Source organism: Rhinolophus sinicus, chromosome 12 (assembly GCF_057876585.1).
Source record: "Rhinolophus sinicus isolate RSI-liver-muscle chromosome 12, RSI-T2T, whole genome shotgun sequence".
NCBI classification, from domain to species: domain Eukaryota; kingdom Metazoa; phylum Chordata; class Mammalia; order Chiroptera; family Rhinolophidae; genus Rhinolophus; species Rhinolophus sinicus.
Window position 1 is genome coordinate 36,403,941 of NC_142512.1, and position 12,418 is coordinate 36,416,358.

A 12,418-nucleotide genomic window follows, 5' to 3' on the forward strand; every position below is an offset into this window, starting at 1 on the left:
AAAAGGGACTGAAGGGGAAAATGCTGTATGTAACAATGAATTGGACTCACTCATAGAGCTGATGCACCAGTGCTGCTCTATCCCTAATCTTTGTCTCATTACAATCAAATTATTCCCAAATACCCTCCTTAGTATCCTTACCCTTCATCCTCACCATCTCTCTACCTACAACTAGCCCAGGTCTACACAATGCTTTTGTGTCCCATGGGCTTTCACATTGCCTTTGCTGGGAAAGTGAAACGAATATAGGGCTTAAACCTAGAAGACCTGTGTTCCAGCCCAGTCTGGCTCTAACTAGATGAATGACCGTGAGTAAGTCATTTAGCCTATGACCCTCAACTTCCTCATCTGTACAATAGGGACAATGAGTTGTAATGAGGCCCAGTGGGATATTCTAGATACACAGACTTGAAAATTATAAAACATTATACAAAAATTAGTTTAAAAAAAAATATTTTCAGCATTCCTGCTAGTGAGATTAGAATCGAAGCAAACAATACTAAGGCTATTCCTGCAGGATTCTGGAGCATCCTGTTTGTGTTTCCTGGCCACAGCCTGCCTAACCAGCCACTTCAACACCCTTCATTATTCATTCATTCAGCAAATACTTATCAAGTTCGCCCACTGTGTACCAGGCACTACTTTATGTTCTGGGACTAGAACTAAACTTTCAGTTCTCATAGAGCTTGCATTTTAGTAGTCTGAGGAAAAAATTGTGATTGGTTAGGGCAAACTCATACCACCTGGAGAGTGCTGCCATGACTATATCAGGTCAGTTGATGGTTCCAAGTGGGAACAAAGAAGGTGGTCAGAGAGGACAGAAATGCAAGAAAAAGAAGTTGAAAGAATCCAATCCTACTAGAATCCAAAAATGGGCCAGGTTTCATCAAAATTAAGTGTCCATACACAACTTAGAATGCAAAACCTGAATCTAATCATGAGGAAACATCAGACAAACCCAAAATGAAAAACATTCTTCTTCTTTTTCTTTAATGCAATAAAAGACAGGAAGGCTGAGGAAATTTTTCGGATTAAAGGAGACTAAAGAGACATGAGAAATAAATACAATACCTAATGTTAGACTGCATCCTGTATGGGGGGTGCGGTCTATAAGGCTCATTATTGGGTCAATCGACAAAACTGGAAAGCAGCAGGTAAATTAAAGTTACTCAAGTTATATAAGAGGATGTCCTTATTAGAAAATACAGAGAGAGAGAGAGAGAGAGAGAGAGAGAGAGAGAGAGAGAGGAGGAAACAAATTATAAAGCAAATGGAACAAATCGTTAGCAATAGATGAAATGTTATACACATGAGTTCTTTGTACTATTGTTGCAACTCTTCCAAATAAGACTTTAAAAAAAAAAAAAATGTGTCCATGAGACCTGGACTCTAAGCCAAGCCCCTTTGCTAAAAGGGTGCTTGACCCTGAATGAATCCCTTCCTCTCTCTGGGCCTCGTTTTCTAGTCCAGCTGCTTTCTAAGATTCTCTCGGGCTATGACAATGAATGTCCCAGGACTCTGAGGACGTTTCCAGGCCGGTCTGTGAATGAAGACTGCCCCCGCGGTTTCCTTCAAGGTCTCTCAACCCACCAATTATTTTACCACAGCTTTCTCCAAGGTGCGCACGCATGCTCTTTAATCAGCTGTAAATCTGCCCCAGCCCATCTCTGCCACCAGCCGCAGGCCCAGCCGCTCTTTCGGAACACCCGAGGGCGTATCTTCGGGGAGGATCTAGCATCAGTTCAAGATAGGCACGTGCATTTATCCCCAACGAACTACAGCCCCCAAAAGGCTTTGCGGGAAACTCTCGGCGTTTACCACCAAAGAGAAAAGGCTTTTTAGCGTGGGCCCGCAGCTGCATGACTCTTTGGGAATTGTAGTTCATCTGCGAATTGCCGAGCAACCAGGGTACTGCTGCAAGACACCCTTCCCAGAATGCACAGCACTCCTCCAGACCAATCAGAGGCGCGGATCTTGGAAGGACGGAGGGGAAGAGGAGGAGCTGCCAGGCGCGTGCGCAGTATGTGTGGCTGTGGAATTCATGTGGAGGTCAGACTGGAAGCAGGTGAGAATGTTGGGGAATGGCTGCGTACGTGTCTGGCCAGCTCTGCAGTCCCTCTCTGCAATCTCATTCGCAGTTTGGGCTACGGGCGTGCATGCGTGGGTCTTCCTCGTGGGAAAGGGGAAAGAGTGTGAGCCCAGGACGATCCAGGAGTTGAGTAGAGTCAGGAAGGTGTGTATGGGGGCAGGGTGAGGAATAATCCAGAAGCTATTAGAAATGGAAATGCTGAGTGGTAAGGGCTGGGCGTCCTGGCCTTGGGAAAGGAATATTTAAATGCACCAAGGTAGTCTGGGAAGGAAGGAGGGAGGATTTGAGGCTGAAGTTAACGACGACCAAGGGGCGGGGCATTAAGAAGTTAAAGCGTGCTCCCGCCTCAGCTCCTCTCCCACTTGTTCTTTGTTACCTTGGTCCCAGAATGTCATCCAGCTCTTGCTACCATAATAACAGGTCATTCTTAATACCTGATGTTGAGAAGCCGTATGATGAGGAGTTAAGCTGTGCGTTCTAGAATTAGACCTCTGGGTTCTAATCCTGGTTCTGCCACTTAATAGCTGCGTGATCGTGGGCTCCTCATGTAACCTCTCTGTGTGGCTCAGTTTCCTCATCTGTAATAATCTACTTCATAGGGGTTTGAATGAGGATTAAATAAATTACCGTTAGAAGACTGATACAAAGGTTAACTATTGTAATTTTTGCTGTGGGAATCACCATGTAGTGCATTCTTTGGGTTATTTTTCTGAACCAAAATTGCACAGAACCAGCCACACAGCCTTTCTCTTTGGGGCCTTTTTTTGTCCATAAAATGGGACGGCGATTTAAGGTGATGCTAAGTTCCCTATGGGCATTGAGCGCATGCCTTGTTCCCATTATTGAATTAAGTGCTCCAGACCCCTTTTCTTAAGTGATAGAGAGAAAAAAAGCAGAGGAATTGATATTACAGTTTTTCAAGCTATAGAGTGTTATTTATTAGGAGTCTTTCACTGGATGATTCAGAGCTCTCAGGAATGGGGAAATAAATAGCCAGCTTGAGAAGTGAATATTGTGAAGCGGAGAGGGCTTTCTCTGAGGATTTTGGAATCAAGTTGTTTTGTTTTGTTTTTACCCTCTTAGGTGTGAGTGGGTCCAGCAGAAGGAGACATGGCTGCCAAAGTGTTTGAGTCCATTGGCAAGTTCGGCCTGGCCTTAGCCGTTGCAGGAGGCGTGGTGAACTCTGCCTTGTATAATGGTGAGGCACCAAGGGGTAGTGGGTCACTGCCTTTTGCGGGAGGATTTCTATAGGTCTGCACAGCCCATGGGACACTTCTGATGGTAGTGCTGCAGTCTGACCAAGAAGATTCCCCTGCTGCCATCCCACACCATATGGTTGCACTGTCATCAGAGCCCCTGTTCTTTTAGCAGTGGGTTCTCTCAGAGCCTTTATTCACAAAGAGCCTCTCTGCTGGTTGCATGTTTCCAGCTGCTCTTCTTCGTTTGAAGGGATGCTTCCCCACTCAAATGCTGCAGCAGAGTGTTGGGATTTCACTAGCTAGCAGAAATGGAGATCTCATTTGTTCTCTTCTGCCTGGTGTGTGGAATAACTAACTCAGCAAGGGCTGTAGACCTGTGGTGACCTTGTCCTGAGCAGGAGCTTTTGTTCTGCTGCAGTTGAGTTGTTGCACAGAAAAGATCTTTGTGATGCATTGCCCAGCTTTTTGGTAAGCGTTGAAGCTGGTTTTTCTTCCATTTTGCTGTCTGACCTTATGCAAGTCACAGCTTCCTCGTTGATCAAGCAATGGGATTGAACTCGTTATCTCTAAGACCCTGCCAATTGTGGTATTCTCGAACTTTCATTGTTGGAAAGCAGTAGTGGATTGACCCACCTCGGGTGTGACGTGTGTGATGTCCAACAAGAGGACGATTAATTTCAGAGTGAAGGTATTGGACCAACTGAAATGTCCAGAAAGGCAGAGACAGAAAGCAGCTGATCAGAAAAGGTGGCTTGGCTTATATGGCACAGATTATGCTCTGATCTTTTTGGCCACCGCTGCACAACTGGACAGTAATCACCATCAATTTCTCTCTGAATCAACAAGACAGCTCTATAGCCCCTTGAAATCTTAGAGAAAACAAGCTATTGGAAGGAGTTGTGGGACCTTCCAAATTTTAGGATTCCCATAGTGAGGGTGCTGCTGCTGGGAACACTGGGTTAAATTGCAACTGGACTGCAATGTGGTAACAGTGAAGATTTGGGGAGTTTTAGAAGTTTTGGGAGACGATTTATGGAAATGTGTTGGTGGGAGTTTGGGGATGGGGTGGTTAATCAGAAAATCAGCAGTCAGTTGTTTCCAGAAGAAAGGATACTGAGGAATAGATCCTATTACCAAAGTCCTTGGAAAGACACATGGAACAGGAAGTGATTGCTTAGTTTTGCAGCTATTTAAAAGCCTCTAGAGACCACAAGTACAGGGAAGATGGAGCAGGAGAGGGGAGACTTGATAAAAACAGAAAGCATCAGGGATCTGCCAAAGGCGTAATTCTTTTGGTTAAAGAGTGAGGGGATTTTCTGACCTGTCATCCTTCATTCCTAGTGGACGCTGGGCACAGAGCTGTCATCTTTGACCGGTTCCGTGGAGTGCAGGACATCGTGGTAGGGGAAGGGACTCACTTTCTCATCCCTTGGGTACAGAAACCAATTATCTTTGACTGCCGCTCTCGACCACGGAATGTGCCAGTAATCACTGGTAGCAAAGGTGAGTCTTGGCTGTGGGTAGGGTGGAAGGAGTGCTGTGAGATTGGGAAGAGGTTGAACTTCACGTAAGAATTCCTAGCATGTTTTCTCTGGAGAGTTTTATAGGGACTCACAGAAAGAAATACACTTTAGATACACACAGACAACGGTATAAATTTAGAGAAATACACAAAGATCTATTTCAAGAGTTACATTGTGGTCCAATTTTAAAGAAATCTAAGTGCCTTTGCTCGCTCAGTTGACCTTCCCATCAGTTCTTTGTCCCTTGAGTGACTGTATAAAGCGATCTCTAGCTGTGCCATTTGCCTTCACAGCTGCCTTACCCGTGGCCTTGCTTTCTAAGGCCTCTGCTTGCAGCAGCGCTGCCCTCACATTGTTATCTCACAGGCGGAGGCCCACAGCCCTGAGAGCAGTCTCCTGATGTCCGCACACCACTGGATTTCCAGCTGGAGCCTAACGTGAATTGCTCTCACTGTTCTCCCCCATCCTACACAGCGAGGTGCACAGGCAGTAAATGGAATAGCAGAGGCTGGCTTAGCAGTGACATTTCCACACAGCAAGAGGAGAGGGTCACATGGACGTGGGTCTGTCATCTCAATAACAGGCGCTGTCTTCCGTGCTGTTCCTCGGCAGGTGTTTGCTTACCGTGACTGTGCCAGGCTCTGTGCTGGGTCGGAGGGTGGGGGCAGTTCAGAGATGAGTAAAGCAGGGGTCTTCAGGAGCTCAGTCTGGCTAGAAAGACGGACAGGTGAACAAGTAGGTACAGTGGAGTGTGGTGAGTACTGGAGTCAAGGTTGCATGGACTCTCAGGGAGCAGAAAGGAGAGTCCTTGGAAAGACACATGGAACAGGAAGTGATTGCTCAGTTTTGTAGCTATTTAAAAGCCTCTGGAGACTACAAGTACAGGGAAGACGGAGCAGGAGAGGGGAGACTTGATAAAAACAGAAAGCCAGCTCCCACAGTGTGGCTGGGTGGGCTCCTGCAAGGAACTTAGGTCTAAGCTGGAACTAGAGAGTGAGCAGTGTATGTGGCAGAGGAGTGGAGGCTAAATTGGTATTGTATAACCTGTCCTGTATCTCCTGGCCAGCGAGAGGAAGGAGCCTCCTGGGAAGGGTCTGGCCTGCCTGCTATAAAAGAGGAAATCAGAGGTGGGGTGGGGTTCTTCGAGAAACATAACAATTGAACTTAAAAGCCTACGTCTGGACTTCCCACCTCTTTGGGCTTTCTTTCTCTACTGCTTTGCAGTTGTTTTAAGGATGCATTACGTTCCTATCTTCAGAACTGTTCATAGGGACTTCCAGAGACCAGGGACTTGTGTGTATACATTTCCACGTTTCTTGGTGCCTGGTTCAGGACTCTTATCTCATGGACTATTGGTCCATATTATTGATGACCGCGGGCAGCTGTGACAGTATTTTAGCTCTGAGCAGGCCTGAATTGTCAGGGGAAGTTGTATTTCCCTCCCTGGGTCCTTTGACTGGTCCAAGGAATGAGAAGCAAACTCTAGATAAGTTTCTGATAGCCTCTTACATCTGTTGGGCATTAATAGAGTGCTTTTATATCTGTTTTCTCTGTCAGTTTCCCCCCGACGTGTCTGGAAGGCAGATGAAATCATCCCTATTCTTGTAGACAAGGAACTAAGCTGAAATTGGCTACGGCTTAGTGAGGTCACATAATTAGTAAACAGCAGAGAGGGACGATAGCCCAGGCCTTTGGACTGCGGGTCGAGTCCAAAGTAGAGTGTTTCCTCAGGACCCATGGAAACCTCACTGAGGCAAGCTCCTGTCTTGGGCCACGTTCACCAGGCCTTGGGAAGGCCTCACCCTGGAATTCTTGGCATTGGCCAGTTTTCTTAAGATGCTCAGTATTTGGTTGAAATAACCCACAGCACCTACTGGACATACAATCTTCATTGCTTATATCAGAGGGCATTCAGGATATACTGGAAAGCCGTTATCACCAGAAACCTTTACGAAGTTCTAACTGGTGCTCTGCTGACTTCCCTACCAAGGAAACCATGCATATGTGCTCCTTGCCTTCTAGGATCTTATAATCCGCGACTTGACTTAGAAATTATAGCACCTTTGGGGTAGGAGCAGTCGTACAGAAGGCCACTGTGATTTTTGTTTTTAACTGCAGTGTTTGTCTTCTGCCCTCAGATTTACAGAATGTCAACATCACCCTGCGCATACTTTTCCGGCCAGTCACTAGCCAGCTTCCCCGCATCTTCACCAGCATCGGAGAGGACTATGACGAGCGCGTGCTGCCCTCTATCACTACAGAGATCCTCAAGTCGGTGGTGGTGAGTGGGCAGGGCCTCAGCCCCAAGCCCAGAACGCTGGGCAGCAGGGAGAGCTTGGCAGTGGGTGGGTTGGGATGTGGCTGGTAGTTTCCTGGCTCCCTCTGCTTCCTCATCATCCTGACCGGATCCTCTGCTCTCCCTTGGAACCAGGCTCGCTTTGATGCTGGAGAACTCATCACCCAGAGAGAGCTGGTTTCCAGGCAGGTGAGCGACGACCTTACAGAGCGAGCCGCAACCTTCGGGCTCATCCTGGATGACGTGTCCTTGGTAAGATCCTTGGGGACCCTGCAGGGAGGGGTTTTATTGCTTGTTGAGGTACCTGGCGCCATTTCTGGGTAGATACTGCTAGTTCCTGCCTTTCCCTTGCCTAGATGTGAGACTTGAAAACATGGTAACTTCTTGATGGATTGAGGCCGTCTCCTTGGGTTTGTTTTCAGACGAGCGTTCTTTTATCTCACCTCTGCCACCCACACTTTTCTTTTGACTAATGCCCCTACCCATGGGGGTAACCTAACCATGAGTTTTTTTCATTTTCCCCAATTGGTGAGTGTTCCCCAGCGCTTCCCAGAAAGTGGTATCTTGTTAACTGTTTGACACAGGAAGAAACTGCCTGGTGAGACCAGAGAATCACTCAGATAGTCTTTCTCCCTAGCGCAGACCTCCCAGCCTGACCCCTGGGAATTTCCTAGCTCTTAGGGTCTGAAACTCAGTGAAGTGAGCTCTGGGAACCCCAGTGAAAGGTGATAGAGTGTAAATGAATGGTTCTGTTCCCCAAAGCCTGGTATGGGGGGCAAGGGACATCTCTGAGGCGTAAGCTATCCTCTTGAGACTGCATATCTGTGTATTTATATGACACTGAATGCCATAACTCAGATGGAAAGCAATACAGGCGGGATAGCATTTCAGATGGAGGAGGTGAGGGGCAGGGTCATGTTTCTAGATTCTCTGGGAAAAGTCATTTGGAGTGATTTGTTCAGGTGGTGAGGTAGAATGTTTCCTGTTCAGTTCTCCTGTGCATCGCTAGGGAAAGGCACTATTTCCCCCTCAGCATCTGTGCAGCTGTTTCAACAGTCACACTCTACAACACCCAGTGCTAGCCGCACCACCTTGCATCCTTGGCTGGCAGTGGAAGGGCTTGTGGGCTCCCTCTACTGGCAAGATGCCAGACTGCAGCCATTTGGCTCCTCTGACAGCAATTCCTCCGGCTCTCCCACTTGCCTCCGGCTCTCCCACTTGCTGTTAACCTGAGCACCTCGGCTGTGAGAAAATGCTAAGCAAAAACCTAAGGAGAAGCTTGGCATTTTGCTGAACTTGAACCACGTAGTCCATTCTGGGGAAATGTGGGCTGACCACAAGAAACCGTATCTGAGAGGTGTGAGAAGAAAATTAGATTTCATGGGGAATTTGCTGCCCTCAGCTGGCGCTTGTAGAAAGAAACTTTATTCCTTAATTGCACATTTCATTTTTCATCTCTCAGGATTGTATTTTCTTCCCCAAACTTTGAACAAGAGGCCAGAAACAGATCAGGCAAAGGAGAACAGCTGCAATTTAATGGTCAGGAGTGTTAAACATTCTGGAAGGCGGTGGGACTAGGATTTACTCTTCAGGAGAAATTTTGAGCTACTTATATTAAATCAAAAAGAAGAAGACGAAGAAGAAAGAAAAGCAGAGGTTGGGAGGGTAGAGGAAGAAATGAAACAAATAGAATTTGATAGCAAAACCATTGCTGTTCTTCCCTTTTCTTTCTTCCTTTTAGTAAAAAGTGGGATAAATAAGTAAATCATTGTGACGCGGCCTTAGGAGTTCTGAGATCCGTTCCCACTGTTTGCACGATCATTAAAGACACTTCAGCCAAGTCTCAGTTATTTATGTTATCAGGCAAGGTCTGTGGATAATCAAAATGTTAAACCCTCTCCCTGAGCAATAGCTTTACCTGCCTTCTCTTTCTTTTAAACTCTTTACCAGAAGTACTCACACATAGAGAATACCATGAGTTGCGTTCCACGTTCTCTCGTCCTCTTCCTGTTTTGTGGTGGAGGTGCTGTGAGAAACAGTGGCCTGGTTAATCCATAAGCACGGAGCTTCAGGCGCTTGAATCCCTGAGAACCAGCTGCATCCCTCACTCTCAGGGGCTCAGTTTTCCATCTGGCCTCTCTGGGGGCTTCAAACAGACCATCAAAGGACCTTGGAAGAGCACTAGTGAGTGGAGGGGGCCCTAGAATCCACAGGTCTCCCCACCTAGGGAGGTGGTCAATTGAGTAGATACCTTCAGTGCCCGTGGGCTGTTTTCTACTTCAGATCATTGCACTGAAGGTGACAGAATGATGTACAGGAGCAGTTTTGGCAGCTGAGGGTTCTGGGGTGTAAACTCAGTTTGGACACGGATATGGAGGTGGAAGGGTGTTCTGGCCTCACAGTGCCTCCAGCTGCTGGAGCCATTGCTGCCCTCTTCCTTCCAGCAGCCATGGGGGCCTTGCAGCGCGCTGTCTAAGCAATTACACTGCCTCATCTTGTGCTCACTCTCCCCTTAGACGCATTTGACCTTCGGGAAGGAGTTCACAGAAGCAGTAGAAGCCAAACAGGTGGCCCAGCAGGAAGCGGAGAGGGCCAGATTTGTGGTGGAAAAGGTGAGTGTTCGACCAGATGGCAGGAGCCTCTCTTCCCTTTCTCCTATGCTCAGGCTCCCTGTTTGCTGGGTGGCCTGGAAATTCATCATCTGTCATCTCTTCTTCCGGGATCATTGGAAGGGGATTGAAGGGACTGGACTATTGCAATTGGTTCCAGAGTCTTTGGGGTCTAGTCAGGGATATGTAAAGTTATGTTTCTAAATCACTGAAGGGTCGTTTTTTTTCCACTTCCCTAAGATCAAAAACACTCCTACAAATAAAAATGTTTCTCCTGGAATATTTTCAGCTTCGCTGAGAAGTCATTTTTAACTGTAGTTACACAGTGAAAGCTGACAGCAGAAAGGATCAAACGTTGCGCCAGATGCACTATCGTCACTGGGTTTTTTTCAAGAGCTAAATCCATCCAGATGTGTCAGAGTGCGATGGGACACAGTATATTTGCATAGCAGCCTAGTCTTCCTGGTCTGTTTATAAAGGTGTATTTATTTCTTGCTGTCCCCTTCTCTCCACCACTGATTCTATCGGGTTGGTATTCTAACCCAAGACCCCTTAGTACTTAAAATCAGGGAAAATGGGATTATATGGGTGGCCGGCATTTAATTTTAGAGAATGTAAACTCTGCAAGCAGGGACTTTATTTTTTTCTTTGTATCTGCCTGTCTCCAGAGCCTAGAACATGTCTACGACTGTGCCTTGGGTTACTAGATGCTCAATAAACGTTTGTTGAGTGAATAGTCACAGAGCCTAGCAGTTCAGCGGTTTCAAAATTGTGTGTTGGGGCCAGCCTGGTGGCTCAGATGGTTGGAGCATCGTGCTCCTAACGCCGAGGTCGCCAGTTCGATTCCCACGTGGGCCAGTGAGCTGCGCCCTCTACAGCTAAGATTGTGAACAACAGCTCTCCCTGGAGCTGGGCTGCTGTGAGCAGCTGGAGGTTGGGCATGAGCTGCTTAGTGCTGCTGTGGGCTACCGTGTGCTGCTGTGGGCTACCGTGTGCTGCCAAGAACGGACGGCAGCCGGCAAGAACTGCTGTAAGCAGCCAACCCGTGACTGGTGACCGACTTCCTCAGCCGGGGGAAGCGCAAGGCTCATAATAACAGCAGGGGCCAGGGACTGTCCTACACAACTAGACTGAGAAACAACGGCTTGAACCGGAGTGGGAGGGGAGGCGGAAAAAAGGGGGCAGGGAAATTGTGTTAATTTCAGAGAGGCTTGGTGCTGTGCTCCTCCCACGCTTCTGAAGGTCATACATGTAGGTAGATGTCCTGCTACTGATAATGTGTAGGGAAGACCTAGGAGATCTTATTCCGAGTTCCTGGTGGGGAAGCAGTTTCGCTCACAGGCAGCTCTAGCACCACGCATGTGTCACACGTGCCCGCTGCTCCTGCGCAGCTGCACTAGGTTTGGTGAAAGTCAGTTTGACTTGGGACTGGAGGGAAAGATGAATGTGAGGATTGGTTCCACCTTTCTTTCTCTCCTGTTTTTCTTGGCCTGGGATGCTCAGAGTAGGGCAGTCAGACTACGATGCTATTAATGTTAATGAAGATTTTGAAATAAGACAGATATTTACGCAGCCGATAGAAATGTATTCCTACCGTGCTGAGAAGTGGGCGGTACAGGACGGGGCGATCGGATGGACAGTGCTTTAGACCCCACTGAGCGGAGGAGGCAGATCCCCAGAGTTCCTCCAGGAACCAGTGAAGGTGCCTAACCTGGACCTTCAGGCTGTAGCCTGCCTTCCAGGGCCCTGAGGTGTGATCTTGGTCTCTCTCCACTTCCACTGCCCTAGGCCGAGCAGCAGAAGAAGGCGGCCATCATCTCTGCCGAGGGCGATTCCAAGGCCGCTGAGCTGATCGCCAACTCGCTTGCCACTGCAGGCGACGGCCTCATTGAGCTGCGCAAGCTGGAAGCCGCAGAGGACATTGCATACCAGCTCTCACGGTCTCGGAATATCACCTACCTGCCGGCCGGGCAGTCGGTGCTCCTCCAGCTGCCCCAGTGAGGCCTGCCCTGCTTGCACCTCCTTGGGCCATCTGGGCCACAGCCCGAGGATCCTTGACACCGCCTTCCTTCCGTCCCCACCCCAGAATCACTGTGAAATTTCATGATTGGCTTAAAGTGAAGGAAATAAAAGTAAAATCACTTCAGATCTCTAATTACTCTATCAAATGAACCCTTTCATTCTTCTCATTTCCACCCACTTTTTATCCATGTCCCTACCAAACATTGCCAAGTGCCTACGCCGATCAGCTTGGCTCTTCAGGGCCTGCTGAAGTTCCAGCCTGGACACTGGCAGTTGGCAGAAGAAAAGCAGGGCCACGTGTGTGTGATGGGCTGGGGAGCACTGTTGTCAGCCTGAATAAACTTGTAGTCTCCATCCATCATTTATTCAAGATCTGAAGGAGATGGTATTCACAGCTGAATCGAGAACGCAGTTCCTGCACAGACACAGCTGAAGAGAGGTGCTGGGGAGGGTCGCAGGGAGGTAGTGCGTCCCTTATTATAAGGCTGATTCTCTCCAACTGTGGGGCCAGTGGAAGCAGGTGTGTACAAGCAGGGCCTGGATTAAAGAATCTGTCCCTGTGAAGGTGGGTGGGCCTCATTTGCTGCCCCCCAAGGGTTCTAAACTGGGATGGGCTTGGAAGAGAGCAGGCCTGGACCCAGATGTGAGTCCTGTGGAAGACTTCCTCTCCACCCCCTACC

The 12,418-nt window shown here is 48.1% G+C and overlaps 1 protein-coding gene across 2 annotated transcripts; it reads left to right on the top strand.

Annotated features, from left to right (window-relative positions):
* Nucleotides 1-1,947: 1,947 nt before the first annotated feature.
* Nucleotides 1,948-11,862, top strand: PHB1 (prohibitin 1). Of its 2 annotated transcripts, none has more exons than XM_019740669.3 (7): nt 1,948-2,065; nt 3,173-3,287; nt 4,630-4,791; nt 6,950-7,092; nt 7,243-7,359; nt 9,624-9,719; nt 11,505-11,862. In XM_019740669.3, exons 2-7 carry the CDS (start codon nt 3,200-3,202, stop codon nt 11,715-11,717), a joined length of 819 nt encoding a protein of 272 aa, XP_019596228.1. In that variant the 5' UTR covers nt 1,948-2,065; nt 3,173-3,199; the 3' UTR covers nt 11,718-11,862. The 2 variants fall into 2 exon arrangements, with proteins under 2 accessions (XP_019596228.1, XP_088658341.1); XM_088802215.1 differs by lacking the exon at nt 1,948-2,065 and adding an exon at nt 2,068-2,233.
* Nucleotides 11,863-12,418: the final 556 nt, after the last annotated feature.